Source organism: Fusarium venenatum, assembly GCF_020744135.1.
Source record: "Fusarium venenatum strain MPI-CAGE-CH-0201 chromosome Unknown EDB82scaffold_2, whole genome shotgun sequence".
In the NCBI taxonomy this organism is placed as follows: domain Eukaryota; kingdom Fungi; phylum Ascomycota; class Sordariomycetes; order Hypocreales; family Nectriaceae; genus Fusarium; species Fusarium venenatum.
The window spans coordinates 921,258-940,322 of NW_027072130.1; the positions used below are offsets into that span (position 1 = coordinate 921,258).

At 46.4% G+C, this 19,065-nt stretch overlaps 9 protein-coding genes across 9 annotated transcripts; 2 read left to right on the forward strand and 7 right to left on the reverse strand.

Moving 5' to 3' along the window:
• Positions 1 to 1,003: 1,003 nt before the first annotated feature.
• Positions 1,004 to 2,144, forward strand: EDB82DRAFT_553780 (flavoprotein family; the record flags this gene model as incomplete). Its single annotated transcript, XM_065609624.1, has 2 exons — positions 1,004 to 1,021; positions 1,170 to 2,144. The coding sequence occupies 2 exons, from the start codon at positions 1,004 to 1,006 to the stop codon at positions 1,734 to 1,736; spliced, it is 585 nt and encodes a 194-aa protein (XP_065464483.1). The 3' UTR covers positions 1,737 to 2,144.
• On the reverse strand, positions 1,844 to 3,709 carry EDB82DRAFT_544723 (heterokaryon incompatibility protein-domain-containing protein; the record flags this gene model as incomplete). Its single annotated transcript, XM_025733094.2, has 2 exons — positions 1,844 to 2,278; positions 2,333 to 3,709. The coding sequence occupies 2 exons, from the start codon at positions 3,707 to 3,709 to the stop codon at positions 1,844 to 1,846; spliced, it is 1,812 nt and encodes a 603-aa protein (XP_025584035.2).
• Positions 3,710 to 3,780: 71 nt separating this feature from the next.
• Positions 3,781 to 4,777, reverse strand: EDB82DRAFT_494710 (uncharacterized protein). The gene is made up of 3 exons (XM_025733095.2): positions 4,631 to 4,777; positions 4,228 to 4,575; positions 3,781 to 4,174 (listed from the first exon to the last, which is right to left on the reverse strand). Exons 1-3 carry the CDS (start codon positions 4,673 to 4,675, stop codon positions 4,139 to 4,141), a joined length of 429 nt encoding a protein of 142 aa, XP_025584036.1. The 5' UTR covers positions 4,676 to 4,777; the 3' UTR covers positions 3,781 to 4,138.
• A 1,745-nt stretch (positions 4,778 to 6,522) lies between these two features.
• Positions 6,523 to 8,430, reverse strand: EDB82DRAFT_123486 (putative tyrosinase). The gene has a single exon (XM_025733096.2). It carries the CDS (start codon positions 8,264 to 8,266, stop codon positions 6,674 to 6,676), a length of 1,593 nt encoding a protein of 530 aa, XP_025584037.1. The 5' UTR covers positions 8,267 to 8,430; the 3' UTR covers positions 6,523 to 6,673.
• A 1,066-nt stretch (positions 8,431 to 9,496) lies between these two features.
• On the forward strand, positions 9,497 to 10,998 carry EDB82DRAFT_535076 (uncharacterized protein). Its single transcript, XM_025733097.2, has 2 exons — positions 9,497 to 10,457; positions 10,508 to 10,998. Exons 1-2 carry the CDS (start codon positions 9,917 to 9,919, stop codon positions 10,789 to 10,791), a joined length of 825 nt encoding a protein of 274 aa, XP_025584038.1. The 5' UTR covers positions 9,497 to 9,916; the 3' UTR covers positions 10,792 to 10,998.
• A 198-nt stretch (positions 10,999 to 11,196) lies between these two features.
• EDB82DRAFT_553784 (uncharacterized protein) lies at positions 11,197 to 12,127 on the reverse strand (the record flags this gene model as incomplete). The annotated part of the gene is made up of 2 exons (XM_025733099.2): positions 11,197 to 11,626; positions 11,686 to 12,127. The coding sequence occupies 2 exons, from the start codon at positions 12,125 to 12,127 to the stop codon at positions 11,373 to 11,375; spliced, it is 696 nt and encodes a 231-aa protein (XP_025584039.1). The 3' UTR covers positions 11,197 to 11,372.
• Positions 12,128 to 13,665: 1,538 nt separating this feature from the next.
• On the reverse strand, positions 13,666 to 14,679 carry EDB82DRAFT_553786 (uncharacterized protein; the record flags this gene model as incomplete). Its single annotated transcript, XM_025733100.2, has 2 exons — positions 13,666 to 14,152; positions 14,223 to 14,679. 2 exons carry the CDS (start codon positions 14,677 to 14,679, stop codon positions 13,710 to 13,712), a joined length of 900 nt encoding a protein of 299 aa, XP_025584040.1. The 3' UTR covers positions 13,666 to 13,709.
• A 1,552-nt stretch (positions 14,680 to 16,231) lies between these two features.
• On the reverse strand, positions 16,232 to 17,755 carry EDB82DRAFT_123495 (uncharacterized protein). Its single transcript, XM_025733101.2, has 3 exons — positions 17,381 to 17,755; positions 16,884 to 17,327; positions 16,232 to 16,834 (listed from the first exon to the last, which is right to left on the reverse strand). The coding sequence occupies exons 1-3, from the start codon at positions 17,676 to 17,678 to the stop codon at positions 16,458 to 16,460; spliced, it is 1,119 nt and encodes a 372-aa protein (XP_025584041.1). The 5' UTR covers positions 17,679 to 17,755; the 3' UTR covers positions 16,232 to 16,457.
• Positions 17,756 to 17,852: 97 nt separating this feature from the next.
• On the reverse strand, positions 17,853 to 18,970 carry EDB82DRAFT_494715 (uncharacterized protein). The gene is made up of 2 exons (XM_025733102.2): positions 18,419 to 18,970; positions 17,853 to 18,347 (listed from the first exon to the last, which is right to left on the reverse strand). The coding sequence occupies exons 1-2, from the start codon at positions 18,866 to 18,868 to the stop codon at positions 18,219 to 18,221; spliced, it is 579 nt and encodes a 192-aa protein (XP_025584042.1). The 5' UTR covers positions 18,869 to 18,970; the 3' UTR covers positions 17,853 to 18,218.
• Positions 18,971 to 19,065: the final 95 nt, after the last annotated feature.

Consider the following 19,065-nt stretch of genomic DNA (forward strand, 5'->3'; position numbering starts at 1 on the left):
CTCTTGGATGAAGCGACGAAAGCTATGGGCCGCCTTGGAGTTTTCGTGGAGTGTAGTATCCATTGTCTTGAAATAGGAGGTTTAATCAGTTTACAATAGAAGTATCCACGAAGTGAATGGCGTCCTTGTTCCAAGCAGTAGATGAATTTGACGAATGAGTAGTATTTATCGACTTGTAGAGATACCACAGTTCGAAAGATCATACATACATTTTTATACTCATTATACCCTACTAGCGGATGCATGCAAGTCCAATCTCTCAAATCATTATGCATACTCTTGGGGATCTACGTAATATCATTTTTTTGGAAGTCTTCACGGGAGCCTTCCCGACATGTTGGAATAAGGCATCTCCATTTCATCGCCGAAGTGCAAAAATCAACGTGGGTTCCGCTGACCGATGAGTTTTGATCCTGAGAAATAGTCCATGTTGAGTAATATCAAGGCACTAGACCATGTTGAAGTAAGCAACTATACGCTCTCAAATGGCTACGTTATTCGACCCTTTCGTCAAAGACACTATTATTAACAGACCCGTTCTATGGCCCCGCTACGTTCCCGTGCAGCCGAAGGATCCTTGTCGCTACCCTCTGTAGTTGAGGCTCACATATCAAATGTGAATTTCTTTCATACCTAAAGAGTGACCAAGTACGAACGCTGCTACAGATGGGTAGACGATGTTCAATGCTGTGATGGCCGAAATGATCTATCTATATGTCTTATTGCCAACAAGTTCCAGAGAGGACAAACAAGTAGTGGCTAAAGGTCGATTGCTCTCTCAACAACTTCCTAAGCGGGCAAGTACCCTCCACAACAACACCATGCCCTTCGGATCGATCCGATATTTGGAGTGGAGTTGTGGGGGATCAATTTGGTGAAGTAAGAGGAATACCTTAACTTATAAACCGGCAACTGACCTCGGGAGGTCTGCCGTAGCGTAAAAGGTCTCGGTCAATTATCTAATGATGGGAAAAGGAACTGGGAAAAAGAGCATATATCAGTTATGTACCATGTTAAAAATGTTCGGATACAACGCGAAGAATACCTTACCCCGTGCTTGACTCATATCAGACCCTGCAACCCACTTAACCACCAAAATGTCTCACACTTTCGCTACTTCAGAACAAATATGCACATTTCCAACATAACCTAAATCTACAACACGCAAGAGAATCATCGTCGCCCTCACAGGGGCAACAGGTTCCATTCTTGGCATCAAGGCTCTCATTATCCTCCGCCGCCTCAATGTCGAGACACATCTCATTATCAGCAAATGGGCAGAAAACACACTCAAGTACGAGACAGACTACACAGTCGCTAATATCCGTGCCCTGGCCGACGTAACATATAGCAACCATGATCTAGCTGCCCCAATCGCGAGTGGTTCATTCCGCGTTGATGGCATGATAGTCGTGCCTTGCAGTATGAAGACGTTATCAGCCATCAGCACCGGCTACTGCGATGATTTAATATCGCGAGCGGCGGATGTGATGATCAAAGAACGGCATCGGTTGGTGCTTGTTACAAGAGAGTGTCCGTTGAGTGGAATTCATTTGCAGAATATGTTGACGGCTACACAAAACGGTGCCGTTATTTTCCCACCAGTGCCTGCATTTTATAACAAGCCGGCGACTATAGGTGATTTGGTGGATCATAGTGTGGGGAGGATGTTGGATCTGTTTGATCTTGATACGGAGGTCTTTGATCGGTGGCATGGATTTCAAAAGCAACATTAGTTGGATGGATTGTATACACTTGGGACTCCTATGGAAATAGGGGGCCATTTTACTCTATAAGGACAAGTCTAAATCATTTTTTTCACAAGCCCCTTTAACTTTTCAAACTAGTGGATTATAAAGTCCTCGAAGGGAAGATCCTTTCTATCTTCAATTGTTGGAAAGTCAAACGGATCAACACCTTGAACATAAGCATCCCCAACAAGTCTGTAGCCCTGCTCGTCAGACCGTAATACAAAACAAAGCGGACTCCCAAACAAGACGACTGCCTCATCACCCGCTCGCATCGAAACCGGCCCTACTCCCATTCGAAAATCCTCGGTGACGAAGAGGCATCGATCACAACACCCAGCGCGACCAAGGCTTATAGCAAGCGGTTCTATGTATCTTTTCCAACGTTCTTTATGATTTAGATGAGGCTCAAAGCGTTCGTCTATCTCTTCCTTCAAGATAAAGGCATGCCATAGTTGTCGAAAGTGGTCTGGTGCTGGACTAATAATGTTGCTCGGGTCACTCATATCTGAATCCAAAACACAAGCTCTCTAAACATCGTCTTGTACATTCTCGGGCAGCGAGAGGTACAGATTTCCAAGCACATGAAACATGTTGTTCATATCTGTGTCTGTATTGAGTTTACCGACTAGGTCCATTTCAATCTGGGAATTAGTGCTGCTCCAGAATGGACCAACAACGTGGTTTATTCTGCCAAGGCGAATTCCTCGAGCTTTCATGACATTATCTTCCTGCATGAAACTGATTGAGGGAGACTGTGCATATTGGCCTTTGCCTTGTGCTGCCCGCATCAAGTTCCGGAAAGGCAAGCCGTCAAGCAGCTGGTTCGAATTCTGCGGAAGCCAAGATGGCCCAACGTCATTGAGAGGTGCTCTATTGCCAAGGATACAATGCAAGTTGCCCTTGCTTTCGATCCAAGATGTAACCAACGACTTGTAGACTTGGCTCACATTAAGTTTATAGTCGACATCGATTGGATGGTCTGTGATGATTCCAAGCAACCCGTACAGCTTGTCGCGAGGATCTGTGACTTGGAAGCTTCGTGATAGTCGCATAATGTTGTCCAACGTTCTGTCTTCCCTGTCATGGTCGAATCTTGAGTCAAAACGCCAGATTACGGTGATCATGGCTTCTACAGCTGGAGCTCCATCTGTTTTCAACCTGTCAAAGGGTCTAGCCATGCTTCCATTCATCCAACGAGGATTGGATCTCATGAGGCCAAATACGGAGATAAACGTGGACAAGACCGGCAATGGCACCCATTCTGAACCGCAACCAACTATACATCTACTGTTGGATCTGTCGTCGAAGAGGTCGCCAGACAGAGCCAACTCCTGTATAATCCACATACGACGCCAGAAAGAACGGTCACACAAGTCCCATATAGCATCCCAACCTATAGCCTCCACTTGTAAGCCAATGCGATCTGGAGAAAGATTTTTGATGTCATCCCATGCGTTCCCATGGCTGGTCAAGATACCATTTCCGTCAGCTTCTCTGCGAAAGACGGGGGCCAGTTTCTCCCCGATTTGTCGCATATCTGACAGCGCCCGCTCACCATTTAAATGAGGAGGGCCCAGCCAAGCGAGGACAGTAGTGGCTGAAGAGAATACCTGACACATATTCTGGACCTGGTGTCCTTTCTCTGTATCATCTCTCTGGTTAATGCATAATGCATCTATCCACAGAACCCGTGGTTTGTCGGGTAATCGGATGTATCTCAGTGCGCTTTCCAGATTCGCACCAATAGTGACAGATGAGCTATTTATGGTAATGACTTCGCAGTTTTGGTTACTCCCCCACGTATAGGAAAGTGCTTCAAACTCGGGCTGACTTGCGAGCTCATGGACTGCCAAGTAGCATACAACACTGTCGTCCCATTGGCCATGTTGCAGTTTGAGTAGGCGAAACTGATCTCCACTCAATGGCAAAGTGTCGTATATCTGGTCATTGGAGTCCATAGTTCCGCGAACGTCAAGTGGATGTTGCGCATCCCTTTGTGACATTTCTCATATATTCCTTCAGAGTCACGGTTTCATGAAAAGAGATGTAATGGCAGGTTTAGATACAGCAGGCTGACCGATTCTGTTCAATCTTGAGCTGATCCCCGCTTATGATCAGCCTTGTGAGACTATACCTATTCTGGTCAAGTTTATACAGACCCTTTGCGAAATGTAAAAAGTAGTGGGTCCAGTAATGAGTTGCAACAATGACATTGACCAACTAAAGAGGTAACGGTATCGCGAGAGGCTATGTGGTGTGTATATACTGAACCCCCCACAACCTACAATAAGAATTGTTCCAAAAAAACAATCCTTTGACAACTGCAAACCCATCACCAAGGGCTAGCGACTAATCGCCCTTCATCATCTCCACCATTGCCATGTCCTTTATCCCTGAGCACCAGTCAGGATGATGTTGGTGTCCTAGTTCACTTCATTAGCACTTAATCAATAAACATGTTGATTTTGTTACTTACACAGCCGCCTCCCTTGGGAACACACTGGCTTCCCCCAACAGTAGGCGTCTGGCAGTTGCTGAAGGAGTAACGATCATAGGTCTTGTCGGTCTTGTGGTAAAGGTCGATGGCAGGGTTGCCATCAGGGTCTCGCAGGAAAGTGACCTGAACGTCGTCGCAGCCGCCAACGTCTTGAGTTCCCTGGGGGTTGTCGTAGTTCCACTGGCAAGTACCAGAAAATGCTACGTTTCCACCACAGCCCCAGAAATCAGAGACGTCTACCAGACAGCTAGGAATACAGCATCCGGTTGAGCCAGTGCAACCAGCAGGGGTGCCGGTGTCCGAGAGACGAAGGCCACTGGCAGTAGCCTGGTAGATAGTGTTAGTTGTTGATGAACAGAAACTGCGGAAGGCTGGTACTCACAGTTGCCCAGAGCATGGCAGAGCTGAAGAGAAGCTTTCCAATCATTATGGAAGGTTGAAGATGATGTTTGTGTTTGAGTGGTTTGTGTTGAGAGTGGTGAGGAAAATACTATTATTCCACGACGGTGTCCCAGTCGTATTTATACCTGACCACTGGTTTTCCCTATCTCGATGACATCAGAAGTACTGCCATGATATTCTTGAAAACTCATGCAGTGTCCAAGACCGAAGTACGTTCTCGTACTACTGACGAAGATCACAATGGATGCTATACAACGGTGACTATGGCTCCTTCGCGCCTTCCATGGCCATTTGATAGTTACTAGTCTCTTTCTGCTGACTTCCGCCTTGATATCGTGTTGTATTTTGTGGCCAAGCCTTCAGCGGAAATCCTGCAGGATCATGCAGCATGGGGATTTCTCCAGATATACGCTCGGACATTTTCTGGATACCGTTTACCGACTCGATCAATCGCTCGATTTCTTTCCCTTGTCAGTCGACATTCTTCTCGCGTCGATTCTATTGGTCTGTTTCGTTCCTTGCAATAATGTGGATTAGTATACTGTTCTTTGCGTGAGACTGTGGTTCTTTTGCTCCCAATCCTTTAGACAGTAACCTTAGTGCTTTCATACCCGATTTAATAAGATAGTTCGAAGTACCCTTCCATAAATTCCGAAGCCACTTAGCACTATTGAAATATCAATTAGCGTAGTCCTTTGCAGTCCCTCTTGTGTACATAGTGCAAAGTAAACTCGGACTTGACTTACTCGGACTTGGCTTTTCGGGCCCTCCCGTGATGGCCAATTTCCCCTGACCTTCTCTTGCAGAAGCCTGGCAATGAAATGACCTGATTCGTGAACATTTTAGCAGGGGTTGGGATCATGTCAGAGCTTGCTAGCCACGCTTGCCCACGCAACTCCATTTACAACATCCCTTGTACAGCCACTTACATCAACCACTTGGCTTTCAAACTGTTTAATTAGTCCGCATCACAATATTTCTCATCCTTCGAAAACTAAGCTGACAATAGACGCTGTCCAGTCACCGTTTTAATCATGGAGTTAGGTAACAACGCCCGGGACACCGCCAGCGAGCCATTGCAGTATTATTAGGCTAGCCGCTTCTAGCTAGCCTGAAATAAGCCCTTGCCCCAATCAAGAATTCTCCTGTAGATCAACAGGCACTGCTAGATTCCACGAGTTCAAACGGCATGCGGATTGCCGACGAGCCGCAGCATCATCGAGATCGAAGACTATTTAATGCCTTGGAATAAACAACGCACTAAGCACTGTGTAACGTTAAGCTTATGTCCCCGCACCAGTCGGAACTTCGTGTTTGATAACTGCCGATGGAAGTATGCCTTGGTTGTTCAGCTCGGGATGGCTGCCTAGTGCTTTATACATCATGTTTATTCAACATGCGTAGGACAATAAGAAGGACTAAGTAGAAAGAATTTTCGGTTTTTTTCTAAGACATGAAAATATTTTGTTGTTGTTGCTTCTTTTTTGCACAAGCTTCAGTACTCACATTTTGTTACGACTGTTCCCGGAGAGTTAACAAATAAGAAAGTATGTGACGGATTGATTATGTATAAATACACGAATAAGATTTGAAAAGGAATTGTATTCTCTCTTAGAGTTAGTTGTAGAACCTCCACTGTCAGGTAAGTTTCAGTATTCAATAGGGTAGGTAGATTTGGAGAGCTTGCCTACAGACTATTTTTAGAAGCAATTAAACTCTTCTGAAATGGCCCAGATTCAGTAAACCAAGCCACTTGAATCGCATACTAGGCTCGATTGACCATAGCTCTATTCACTAAGCCACACACGGGTTTAGTTCAGTTGCTTCTCAACCTTTAAACCATGTGACAATAATCATTTTTTTCATGAGGCATTTCATAACCACCAAAGCAAGCTTCTCATTGGAAACAACTAGATTTGTTTCTACTCAATGTATCCCATAGAAATAAACTTTGACATAGGAAAAATCAGCACCATGATAATCAACCGACCAGCCATCTCACGTATTGTTCCCCATTAGGAATCTACAAAAACTCAACTTTAGGTTTACGCACAGGAGCGCGGAATCCATCCCCGGCAAATCCGCGTGTCTGGATTTGAACTTCGAATTTGATATTGTCAGTGCCATTCTCGCCCTTCAAATTATCCATCGTCTTCCCGTCAATAGGAATGAACGAGTTCTCGTTCAGGTGGTTTTGACAATTGGAACACCCAGCAACGTTCCACCGATTCAGTACGGCTTCGCGCCCAACTTCGACAGTACTACCATTAGGCAGCTTAATATGAGTACGGATGACAAAGGAACCGGCGTAGTCAGAACGATTAATATCGTGTACCCGCACGATACGAGCAATGGGCTCCTTGGGTGGCATGTACCGACCCGGCACGTTCTCGATGTCAAGTGAGCCAGGCCCGTAACTGTACTCAAGCTCATTGATGTCTGTCACCTCGTTTGAAGTGTAATATCCACCGCCAGGCTTCTCGAAAGGGTTCAGTGGGCTGTTCATGTTGAGGGCTGTGTCCTTCGGAAAAACCGGGTTGCCTCCACTCTCTGTGCCGGGGTAACCAGCCTGGACAGTCAGACTGCCGGCTTTAGTGCACTTGTGACGGAGCTGCCACTGCCAGAAGGTGTAGTCAATGAAGGCATGGTGGAGATAGAAGATGGGATCAAAGGCAGCTGTCTCATTCTCGCCCATATCACCATTAGCGCCGAGGATTGGGTCAGCGTTGTAGACGGCCTTCTGGTAGAAGCCACCGAGGGCTAGATGAATAGCATTATGAGGCTCCTCGAGTGCAACACCATAGTGCGGCTTGCCGCCATGGTCCTTAATATACTGCCCCATGGAAGCCTTGTTGGAGAAGACAGTGTAGTTTGGCGCTTCGAGACAGAGCTGAAAGCGGGAATAGACAGAATACGTGTCAGGGAGATGAGTCAACGGGTCCCCATCATCCTTGATCTCAACCGTACCATCCAGCCAAGCTTTGACGTTGGAATTGAGTATCTTGATATTAGTTTCGTCATCCCTGTACTTGGCGTTGTGGATTTCAGTCTCATGTCTGTCTTTATCATTTCCGACAAGACCGGACAATGGGTAGCGAACCGTCTGGTAGCCAGCATGCTTGGTGTAGCGGTTAACATCCGTTGTGGTATGATTGTCAGCCAGGCCCTTTTGAAGCGTGTATGAGAAAAGAGGGTTGTCTGTTTTGCCATCAACTGGGAAGGGAAGCTCGCGAGCAGTCACGAACCAGGGGATAGGATTCTCCTTGGTTCCGTGAGAGGCACACTCATCCCAGAAGGGCAAAGCCAGGTCAGTGGCTTCTGGCAAAGCATTGCGAAGAGCATTCTCTAAGCGATGGAGATAGGCTCTGTGCCAGGTTGGGAAGAGAACTGTTTGATGTTGACAGTAGCCACCCCACCATTCTGGGTCGGAAGGATCTTCTCCTTCGAAAGGCTCGCCATGATAGCCAGCAATCTTGTAGAATGAGTCCAGATGCTCAGTTTCAAGGGCCTGGATCTTGCGGAAAGCCCTGACGAGATTCTCCAGCTGCGTTCTATCGCCTTTGTCGTAAAGACTGACGAGTTCTTGGAGGGAGCGACGGACGCGCTTGTTGGGCATGATGGGCAGGACAGAAATGATAGGTAGTACTTAAGGCAGAGAGGATATGCTGCAGTGGAACTTGATGGTGATACAACATTTGTAGAGCACAAAACCTGATCTTTATAGTTCATGAGCCACCGTAATAGCCTCTATCAATCTTCAGCACTGGACCTTGCCACTGACTTGGAAAAAGTCCCAAAATCTCAAAGTTCCCGTCCCGTTGTCAGTCTACCCATGTTCTATCATATCGTGAATGTGGCAAACTGAGGTGAAACATAGATCATCGTTGCCAAATGCCTCTGATCGATAGTCATTGTTCCTTCAGCTAGCCACAAAACAAATCTCATCATGAAAACCATGGAAACATTTCTCCTTCCGGCATCTCGATTCGTATCATCGCGGGGTCTATGGTCTCGATTTTCGGACATGCGCCCAGGCCAAATACCAATGAGCCTTGTTGCACGTAGCATATTCTCAAGACCCCTGATTCACAGGCCAGCTGATAGGAGTAGTGAGACACTCCGTACGTCTTGGGAACACGTGTAGATGATTTTTCAATAGTGTCTGTCAGTACGAATAGCCGAGCAAATCTAGATGCGTCTGTTTTGAAATTTAGTTGAGGTAGTCTTGGCATGTTGAGACGGGGAGATGTTGTCAAAAGTCAATAAACAACATTGTCCAATCACAAGATTGAGAAGACGAGATTTATGAGACAGGTCAACTTCACGGTTCGAAGTAAGGATTTCATCGATGTGAAGGGCGTTTTGTTCACATATGGAATTAACTATTGATATGTGCTTCTTATCACATTCCTCAAGGCATGGTATGTGCATAGTAGGCAGTCAATAGTGCTGAATGGGCTTGGCAAAGGTTCGATGTGGTTCGATTCTGGTGATCAACCCCGCGTTATGTACACTAGTGTCACATTTTCCGCCTTCAGCCAGCCTCATCGTTTCAGCTGTCATGTTTTTCGCGACGTTCAGCCAGCCTCATACCTCCAGCTATCACATTTGATAACGGAAGAACCAGGCTTTAGCTGCAGTTTCGGTGTGAGGGGAGGAAGCTTTGATAGTGTACCGTACCCGTCAAATTTGCTACATACGTATATTCGGAATGTGGCATGCTGTGCCTTACCAGAATTATGATACGTATTTTTGCAGCCGGAAATGTATTTCCTCTTACATAATGGACCGACACATAGAAGAGCGGTTCACTTCAAGCGTGACTTATTCAAGTCGAGCCTCTGTGAAGCTAGTCACGCCACTTCTAATATGACAGTTGTCTAAAGAGAAAGACGCCTGTGGAGTACCATAGGCAACACTGAACTTCATGAATCCATTGGATCATTCTAACAATACACAGTGGTTGTTAAAAACACACGTGTCTCAAGCATCATTCTAGACCTTCAGCTGCACAGCGCCAAATGGAGCAAAATGCGTAAATTATCAGCTGGCAGTGACAAGAGGGTATTGGGTATAGATCGGATTGAGACGTACCAGCTACCCTCGGTGTATAAGAAGGGCCTCTCTTCGCAAATAAACTCATCCTGTATCATCTCCAGCACACATCTTTATCCTTTGGCTTTCTTCACTGTTTCTATCATCATCATCCGCTAAATCAGACAATCTGGATACGTTCAACTGGTGTGGCACTGATTTCAGTACCACCATGGGTTCTCAAGGCCCCTCAACAAAGGAGATTCTCCTTGACGCTGTCGAACAGGTAGCTGGAGCAAAGGTCCTGCAGACCGTCGAGCCGACCGATGTCTCGGATGTGGTCAAAGACATCAAAGGTCCTGCAATCACTCAGGCGCCGGTATGCAACACCCAGCTTCCAATCCCTCCAGCCCTCCAAGCCGCCATGGGCCGCAAGAATGGCATGTTGGATATAGTGGTCGGGTTGCATGACCACATACCTCGCTGGGTCCCTGGCTCAGTTGTCAAGTGGGCTGCCTGGCGACAGGGCTTTCGCAGTCAAGAAGACGCCGACTACGCTGCAGAGCAACTCGCCATCGCTGCACAGGCATGGAACGATGCCAATGTCGGCGTGACCTTTGAATGGGTGCCCCTGGCCAAGGATGCTACCTTTGTCTTGACCCATGGCGGTGCTAATGGCGATGTTCTTGCACGAGCCTTTTTCCCCAATGGCGAGGACCTCAACTACGTTTTTGTCTTCTCCTATGCATTCAACAAACAGTGGAAGCCACACAGTAAGTTCACCAAATACCATGGATCTGTTTCACTGGCTGACAGTTCGAAGTGTGGAATGTCTTTGCCCACGAGCTTGGGCACGTCCTTGGTTTGCGACACGAATTTGCAATTAAGGACGTCCGTGACAAGATGACTGCATCCGAAGAGATGATGGATGCTGTCCGTATTGATGCCCCGGATGATAAGTCGGTTATGAACTACCGTAGTGAGCCTCCAGAGATCCAGCAGTCTGACATCGATTCGACCCGCAAGTTTTACAGCATGTCTGAAGATGATAGTGGCAACCCCCTTAGCATTGGCAAGACCAAGGTTCTCGATTTTACCCCAAGGTAACCTAGGTCCCACTACGCTACCTAATTTCACAAATTGATATTCTATTACGATGTATCCTTTGCTTGTTCCACTTGGTAGACCTTAGCAGTAAAAACTACCTCGGAGATAGATCATTATCTCAAAGAGTTTAAGAATATTCCCAATTTAACATCACACACTAGGAGCTGTCTTCTGCGAGGTGTTTTAACTCGCGGAAATTCATAATTCTGAACCATTGAAAGAGGACGAAAATTAAACAGTTTTAAAGCTACCGGGTAGTTGCGTTATCCTATCATCTACGAATGCGATAAGCCGATAAACCGATAGGCTGACAAGCTGATAGACCGATAGGCTTATCTCCGTCCCCGTCGGACACAGCGGTAGTGGACACGCGCGTCAATTCATAAGGGCAGCACCCTGCTAACCAGAAGCAGAAATGGCAACAAAATAGTTTAAGAACGATCCAATAATCACAAGTCATAAAGCACCGTTAAACATAATGAGTTGCGAAATGACATTAACTTTACTGACTTGTGATCTATTCTGTAGCACTAACTCAGGTGAGAATTATCACGGTCTGGTATCAAAGTAAATAGAGCCCGTTAGACCTGGGTAGTGATCTCTCCACCGGGACTGTGAACAACTCTGGCATTTGAAGAGTTTGAAAAGTTGACAGTGGCCTTCTGAAGGCTAGACATCTCGAAGTTACAGACCTGACCAGCCGTATAGGATCCATAGGAAATGTACCAGGTGTTAATTGGCTGGATTTGGTAGCTGCAGTTGGGCTGAGGAATGATAGTAGCAGCGGGAACAGTTTGGCCGTTGACAATTTTTCCGAGGCCGATAACCCAGCCGTCTTAAGATGGTTAACAGGTTGGAATTCTCGGTGTGATGGCTTATGGGTCTGGAACTTACTGTCTTTAGCATTATTAAAGGTAAACTGGTTCTGGTCGTTTCCAGCAGCTGTCTGGATACCAAAAGCACCCTGTTTACCACCGGGAGCAGCCGCGCCGGTGAATTGGGGAGCCATGTCAATGACATCCATCTTGAGAGTTGTGCCCTTCTTTGCGTTCCCAGAGAGGTCACTGGAACCAAGCTCAACCTCATTGGAGCTGGAGACAGATACAGTCACATCATCCTGGCCAGGGACTCCGCTCGAGGAACCGACGTATGCGAAGAACTGCGAGGAGATGGTAAAAGTAGTCGCGGAGTTGGGCCCCGCATGAGCAGTCTTCACAGCATTGGTCCAAACTTTGGAGCTCACGGAAGATTCAAGCTTGGGAGGCTCGCTGAAGAGAGCATAGTTCTGGTTGGTGCCAGAGTTGTTCTGGATGGTGATGGTATATGTGTTGGGCATTTTGAAAGATAATATTGTAAAAGAGAAGAGTAACTGAGTTGTTTGAGTAGGAGGAAGTGCGTTAAGCTATGTTGATTTGAGTGTAGCGAGTCTGAGTCCTATGCCTATTGGAGCGGGCAGTGCGTCTTTTTATACCCAAAACTCTCCAGACTCCTCGCCTGATGGGTTGAGGAACTAGGAACCCTAACTTTACGCAAGTCAGTTAAGAGCACTTGGTCTCGATTCTCGGCCTGGCCAGTGTTCCAAAAGACGACCTCAGCTGAACCCATGGCCCATGCATCTTCTAGCCGTCTCACGGTTCTAGATTCTTTGGTACTGGTGTTTCTTTACTTCACAATACCAGCTGAAGCACTCAGCCAGCCACTTGACGTATAATTGACATGTCAGTAGATCATCAGGCATGAGCATGTAGGGGTATCACCATGAAGCGTCCGTATATGTGGGTGGAAAACGATATGTGATTCGTGTGAGTTTGATGAACTCATGCATCTTGTCTGACAAGCGCCCAGTCCAGATCACTAATGCGAGACCCTAAATTGAAACACGCATATTGTTGTATGGAGTATGAAAGAAAACTCAATCCAATAGTAGTAATTCATGGGGAAATAGTCTCAAATAAAGGGAAGCTAGTGAAAAGACTAAGATGCAATCGATGTTCCCAACTTCAGCTTACCTTGCTTTCCAGGGACCCCAACAATGGTATATAGGCCACATTTGGAAGTCTAAAATCTACTAGACTGAGAGAAAAACGGTATGAACCGTTTATGGGTAATACTTAAGCTCTAGCTCACGTCTGATGAGTACCCTCTCGTCAGCTATGTGCGGGGTCTCACGACGAGGCCGCGTGTCGGCTCTATTGAGGGTATCAAAACCACGAGGGGAAGACACACAAGACTCGGAAGGGTGCGTCTCATTTTGACCTTAACTATATGCCGATTTTGTGATGTTCAAGGAAAGACAGGTATCTCAGGGCCACGCTGAAGTTTGCTTGATGCTTCACGAACGTGAAGTTCAGTGTTCTTGTCGTCATCAGTCTCATGGAAATGTTCGGTCACTCGTAGTGAGATATTGACCCAGCTTACAGGTCCGAGTCACCAACAAATACCATGTTGTTCATAGAAACTTGCAATCTGATAATTCCAGGGACTATTGGTTGGTGGCGTGCGTAGTCAAACGCTACTGGCGCGAGCCGGTAATCGGCCAGCATCACTAGCCTGTAAACAGAACCCCGCGATCCTATCAGACTCCTCTTCCCACGTCTTTATGGAGATGGAAACGGAAGCGCTAATGCGGATCTTCTCATTCTTGATAAAAGTTACCCGTTCTGGTGACCTGACGCGTCTTTAGTATCAGAGGTCTAGATCGCCCCAAGAGAAACACATTTAAGCTAATCTGCCGAATGCCGGTAGGGGTTCACCTATACCCTTCAGTTGAAGGCTCGTCACTTGCAAGATGAGGGATTATTGACAACTAATGGTAGCAAGTTCTATTTGTTCGCGGACGCTCCAGAACGTACAAATACCTACGTGAAATGGATGTTTTAAGACAGTGATCAAGAACCCCGCGTAAATAACATGGTATCTTAAACGATTGAACTCTGAGGTGTAGGAGAGCCAGGCGCCGTGCTGGACTCTTCAGTCATATCTTCTTCGCCTTGCACAGTAATTGCATAATTAGTTATTGGCGTTGGGTCGACCGAATCTTCGATCTTCCAAGAGGGAGCGCTCATCATCATCGCGACTGGGTAGCTGGACAGGGGAGGTGTGGCCTGAATGGAGAGGTTATTGTAAGCGTCGTGTACGAGAGACACGCGGTCGGTCGCAAGCTGATCGAAGTCAATGAGAACAGTGTCGGAAGATGTCTTCAAAGGTTTTTTGACGATGTCCCTGACATTAAAGTCCCCAATCGTAACGTAGAATTTGTTGGACGGCATTATCACGTATGTTTGGCCCGGACTTGGAATGAAGGTGACATAGGAACCGATTTCTTGACGGACGGAACAGCTAAAGCCAATGAAGAATTTGTCTGTTTCAAGATCAACGTCAGCGTTATGGAATGGCGACAGTGTAGATAATGAAGCTGTGCGAACACGTACTGGAAGCGGCCTGCTGCAGAGTAAAGTCAGGCTTTGTTTTGACGACAAAGGCTCCAATACAAGCCAATGGATGGGTAGATGCTCGTGAGAAGTATGGAGTCCCACTGGAGCAGTCGACCTCTAGATATGACCCGGGAACAGGTGTCCCATCTAGCTCTTTCGACCCCAGATCCACGTATCGCTGATCAACTACCTCAGTACCTGTGCCAACTGGCTTTTTCTTCGGGTCTGGAGGGTCGCTGACGTCGGAGCTAATGTCGTAGATACCGCATGTGGCGATGAGCTGTTTTGAAAGGACAAACGTAGCCTGGCCTTGACCGCTAGCCACTCCTACGACCCGACTGATGATCCGGGTTGTAGATGTGACTGATGGCGTAACTCCGGGTGGTTCTACATATATCCCATACGAAGAACTAGACTGGGACTTGTTGTTGATGGTGATTGTGAACGGCGCCATAAGTGCATGTGGCAGTAGCTCTTGAATCAATGTATAGCGCTGCAAAGTAAGAACCGACTCTTGTGTTTCGTGTGACGAGGATGTAATAGGGAAGTAGCGAACGCGGGGACACAAGATGGGGGATTTGAAACGAGCCAAATGGCGTGCTCTAAGGAGACGCTCGATCTTACCGTCGGCTCCAAGCTATGGATAATACCAGGGGTGTGGTTTGGTGGCTTAGGATAGAGCCAATCTGCTAACTAGGGGCCCTTCTCTACTAGCATGAATGCCATACCTCGACTCATCATTGGAGCTAGAAGTATCGCAGACGTTCGTGCTAAACCAGCGCCTTTCGGTTTTATTAATGCAATGCTCAGCCTTTTCATTGTGATGGAAGTTCACACTTGAGTGGAGTGCCTTCTTCGATATGAGAAATTTGTCAATCCCATTAAGCCAACTGTTGTAGTTATATCTTGAGGCACTTATTAAACCTAATATTAACCGCTAAGGAGTCACTGCAAGTCATTTTAGGTAGAATGAGTTAGAAGAGGCAGATACTGGGAGAACAGGAGGGATGGGGTAAATTAATCTGGCTGAGGTGGCCATTGCGAACGTGATGCTTTTACAATGCGGTCTCTGCAGTAGCTCCGTTCAACGAGGCTAATTGCAGAAACTATTAAAACTCTAAAACGGTTCGGGCAAACGGGAAAGATCGGCCTGATAGAATTGGGGATGCGGTTGGCTTGATAGATCCCCGATTAGCGCATGCAGCTAGCAACGGCTCTATTGACAAGTGGCTGACTGGTAGGCATAGGCCAGACTGTGGTGTAGACATATTCTCGGAAATTCGGAGAACGTTCATGTAATGGCGGCATTCAGGGTCCTTCAAGATCGGCCCTCGGGTATAGTCATAACTGTGGTTTCCAATTGTGACAGTTGATGTTAAGGACCACTAGTCACCGAGTTTTCATCCTTCAGATCTCTTGGGTCGTAATCCAGTTCAAATATCACTGTTATATTCCCGGTAAATATAATGACGGATGATACTGGTGAACTTATGACAAGATGCCGAGAAATTTACATTGGTTGATTGATGTTAAGAGACAGTTAAACTCAATAAAAACAACTGACCACCTGTGCTGCATCGCCTTCCCCAGCTTCCTTTTTTTTATCCCCCTTTGTTACAAGAAAAACTCTAGAACTTCTCTTCTTTACATAATCACAATTTTACTATTCGAGAACAATTAGTCGACGATCTCGGTTGGAGAACTGAAAACCAGGATGTACATCTGTGTATGATCTGATCACGTGATTGTACATATGATAACCTCCACGTTCAACAAGCATGTATCACATGTATGGATTTCCTGCCATCGTCAACTGTCATCTCAACTGTTTCCTGATGTCACTTATTCCAAGGTGGAAAGATTTGCAATCAAGATTTCAACTTCAACGACAATGCGACCAGCGTCCAAATTGTCACGTTCGACCATACATGATCTTTGCGTTGGGACGCTGTTACTAACATAGTCAAGGGTTGCAGAGTTGGTCTTTTTAAAGACTCGGGCTCTAACCGCGAACTTCTTATTCTAGCATTAAATATCATCGGGTGGTAGAAGTATCGACGCGCTGAATTCTATTTGAAGTCCCCAAAACTTACGTAAGAGAAGAAGAGAGGTAGAACCAACTGAAACCTACTACTCAAGGCAGACCCCTATGTTGATACAAGTCTCAGTTTCGGAGCCTCTAATGGTTCTATAAGAGTCCTTATCTAGCGTAGCATAGCTTGCACCACCCTATTAATTCACTTCTCCACCATTCTCAACATACCCACAGGGACCATTTGACCAGTGATAAGTCGACGTAGAGCCTGCCTGCGACTTATACTGACCAATGCGAACTTGTCCATTAGGACAGACATTCGTGGGGGAAGTCAAAAGTGTGCACCCTCCATCATAATCCGAGAGGAAAGAAAGTAAACAAAGAGGGTTCTGCATGCACGTCGTACAGCACTTGTAGGCATCTCCCTGTGCAGCATCCACTACCGCAACGCCGAAACCGATCATCATGTCGACATAAGGTACAGGGTGTCCGCCATTGGCTGTTACCAGCATGTTGCTAGCACCGCAGGCGGCGTAGAATTGCTCTGCAACAGGGATAATAGTCTCGACGGTCACTGTGAGGCGTTAGCATAGTTTTAAATAGTAGCCAAGCGTTGAACTAACCAGTCTCAGTAGATGAGGAAGTATCTGTGACTGAAACAAAACTAGTAACAGTAGGAGACACAGTTTGAGTCACTGTTCTGGTGACCTCATCCGGATACTCTGTCGAAGTCTCTGTTTCAGTAGTTGTGACAAGCTTGGTACTGGTCTTTGGAGCGAGAGTCTTTCGAGGTCCTTGGACGGTAGTTGTTGTAGTCTTGATCGAGGTGTAAGGGATGCGCTTTGTACAGTCGACTCGCTGGACGTATTGAGACTTGGTGAGAGCCATGGGGAGAGCAGCTATAACATCTGGCTTGGCTCGCTTCGCCTGGTAGCCTCCAAACTCCTTGATAGCTTTGAAGCTGGGTGACGCAGGGATGGTACTCGTAGTGTACTTGGTAGTGGTGGTAAACGATGTTGCGATACGCGTCGTAGTGAACTTTCGTGTTATGACACTAGTTTGCTCATCTATAGGTATAGTATAAGTATGTGTCGCAGAAGCATTTGGAAAACAATCTTACCCGTGACTATGCTAGTCGCCACTTTAACATTGGGGTTAGCTGTTGCCGTCACCGTGGTCTTGACCGTGACCTGTTGAGTTGTGGTCTTTGCTTTGGGGATGACAATAACAGTGACTCTGCGAGTAACTTTTCTAACGACCGTCACCTTAGTCTGGATAGATGTTGTCGCTCGTGGAATCTTGTTGGATGGAATGCTGACTGTTCCATATTTGCTGGTGCAAGTCGCCGTTGGATTCGATGCAGCAAAGGACTCTACGCCAAGCGCGAGAAGGATGAAAAAAGACTTAACAGTCACCATCTTGAATCACAGAAGACTCAGGAAAGGAATTCTGTAAGTGGGTGCATGGAAAGAGAGAGAAAAAAAAAGCCACTGGGTTGTCTATTTAAACGATTGCTATGTGGTCTGACAACTTACGCCAGCAAAGCAAATACCAATCTTCAATTTCAAACTATTGAATCTAGGAAGTTCTAGCCAACGTTCTGATATCCCAAAAAGAAGTAAGACCCGTAATTGCACCAATTGCTGCTTGTTAATCCAGTCTTCAAAGTCAGCTGAATCCCGGGAACCCTTGTTGTCGGGTGGAGTATTTCCGCAAATATCCGGTTCTGGACCTATGAGCCTGAATGGAAGGTTGCATTTGGTGGAGTTGTTATGGGTCTTACGAGTAAGGGTCTCACGGACGGGGCATCTCTTTTGACAGGGTGTTTGATTGTTGTCGCAAGTGTTGGCCATAGCTTGAACATGAAGACTGCGAGTCAGAAAATGCCACTAGCGTTACATATGTGGTTTAGTTTGAGAATGTAAGATAAACTCCGAAATCAAAGGACTGGAGCTACTCTACTGCTTGATGGCGTCCAGATAAGCAACAATCTCTTGATGTAGAATTCCATCTGTGACTAGGTGGTTGGCCGACTCCAAGATCCAAGTTTGGCAATCTCTTTGAATAACTCTTGTTTTAGGTGCGTCCTATAACGTCTTATATTAGCTTTCCACTGATCGATGATTTGTATACTGAGAGTATCGAGAAGGTAATTTACGGATTTTGAGGAGTTGAGAGACCCTTCAGGCGGCTTGATCTTATAAACACTTCTTTCGAAGTCACAGACAGGCTTGTAGTCAAGCTCTTGGATGCCATTGTTGAGCATTGCGTCGTTGAAGTATTTTCCATCAACCCACTGCAGTGGAATGACATGCAGGGGTGCGGGCGAGGCTGTTTCGAAGTCGTGATTTCTTTTCACCTCGAATTCAAAGCCATTCTTCACATCACCAACAACGTGAACAATGGTGCCCAAGTTGGGATTGTTAACTGATCGGATGAAATATCCCCAATGGTTCTTGAAGCTGCCACCACTGTGTATGGCAAGGTGAAGCAGAAGCGCACCAGGAGACCCATTGTTGGGGACTACAGGGCGGGGTATTTCTAGAAGGGGTGCAGAGTTATTGACAGAGGATGGTGTAAGAGGCAGAGGAGGAGGTACAGGCGGCATCTTGAAGGAGGCTGATGTTGTTGTAATAGGTGTGAAGCGACACAATGCTTGTGGGTAAAGGCTTTGTGTTTGTTAACAATTGTTGTTTGTGGGACAACGCTATTTCTGTAGATATTAAGCACTGACCAAGTTCGAAGGGTGAACTGGCGTTATATGTTTGATGGTATTGCTGTCTCGTTGTTGGCGCTGTTCATTGA

Coding starts and splice junctions, on each gene's coding strand:
- EDB82DRAFT_494710 (XM_025733095.2), bottom strand. CDS start 4,675: ATGATTGGAAAGCTTCTCTTCAGCTCTGCCATGCTCTGGGCAACT. Junction 4,576..4,630: donor CTGCCATGCTCTGGGCAACT/GTGAGTACCAGC, acceptor ACTATCTACCAG/GCTACTGCCAGTGGCCTTCG. Junction 4,175..4,227: donor TTCCCAAGGGAGGCGGCTGT/GTAAGTAACAAA, acceptor GAAGTGAACTAG/GACACCAACATCATCCTGAC.
- EDB82DRAFT_123486 (XM_025733096.2), bottom strand. CDS start 8,266: ATGCCCAACAAGCGCGTCCGTCGCTCCCTCCAAGAACTCGTCAGTCTT.
- EDB82DRAFT_535076 (XM_025733097.2), top strand. CDS start 9,917: ATGGGTTCTCAAGGCCCCTCAACAAAGGAGATTCTCCTTGACGCTGTC. Junction 10,458..10,507: donor CAAACAGTGGAAGCCACACA/GTAAGTTCACCA, acceptor GACAGTTCGAAG/TGTGGAATGTCTTTGCCCAC.
- EDB82DRAFT_123495 (XM_025733101.2), bottom strand. CDS start 17,678: ATGGTGACTGTTAAGTCTTTTTTCATCCTTCTCGCGCTTGGCGTAGAG. Junction 17,328..17,380: donor GGCGACTAGCATAGTCACGG/GTAAGATTGTTT, acceptor CTATACCTATAG/ATGAGCAAACTAGTGTCATA. Junction 16,835..16,883: donor TTCCTCATCTACTGAGACTG/GTTAGTTCAACG, acceptor AACGCCTCACAG/TGACCGTCGAGACTATTATC.
- EDB82DRAFT_494715 (XM_025733102.2), bottom strand. CDS start 18,868: ATGCCGCCTGTACCTCCTCCTCTGCCTCTTACACCATCCTCTGTCAAT. Junction 18,348..18,418: donor CTCTCAACTCCTCAAAATCC/GTAAATTACCTT, acceptor AAGACGTTATAG/GACGCACCTAAAACAAGAGT.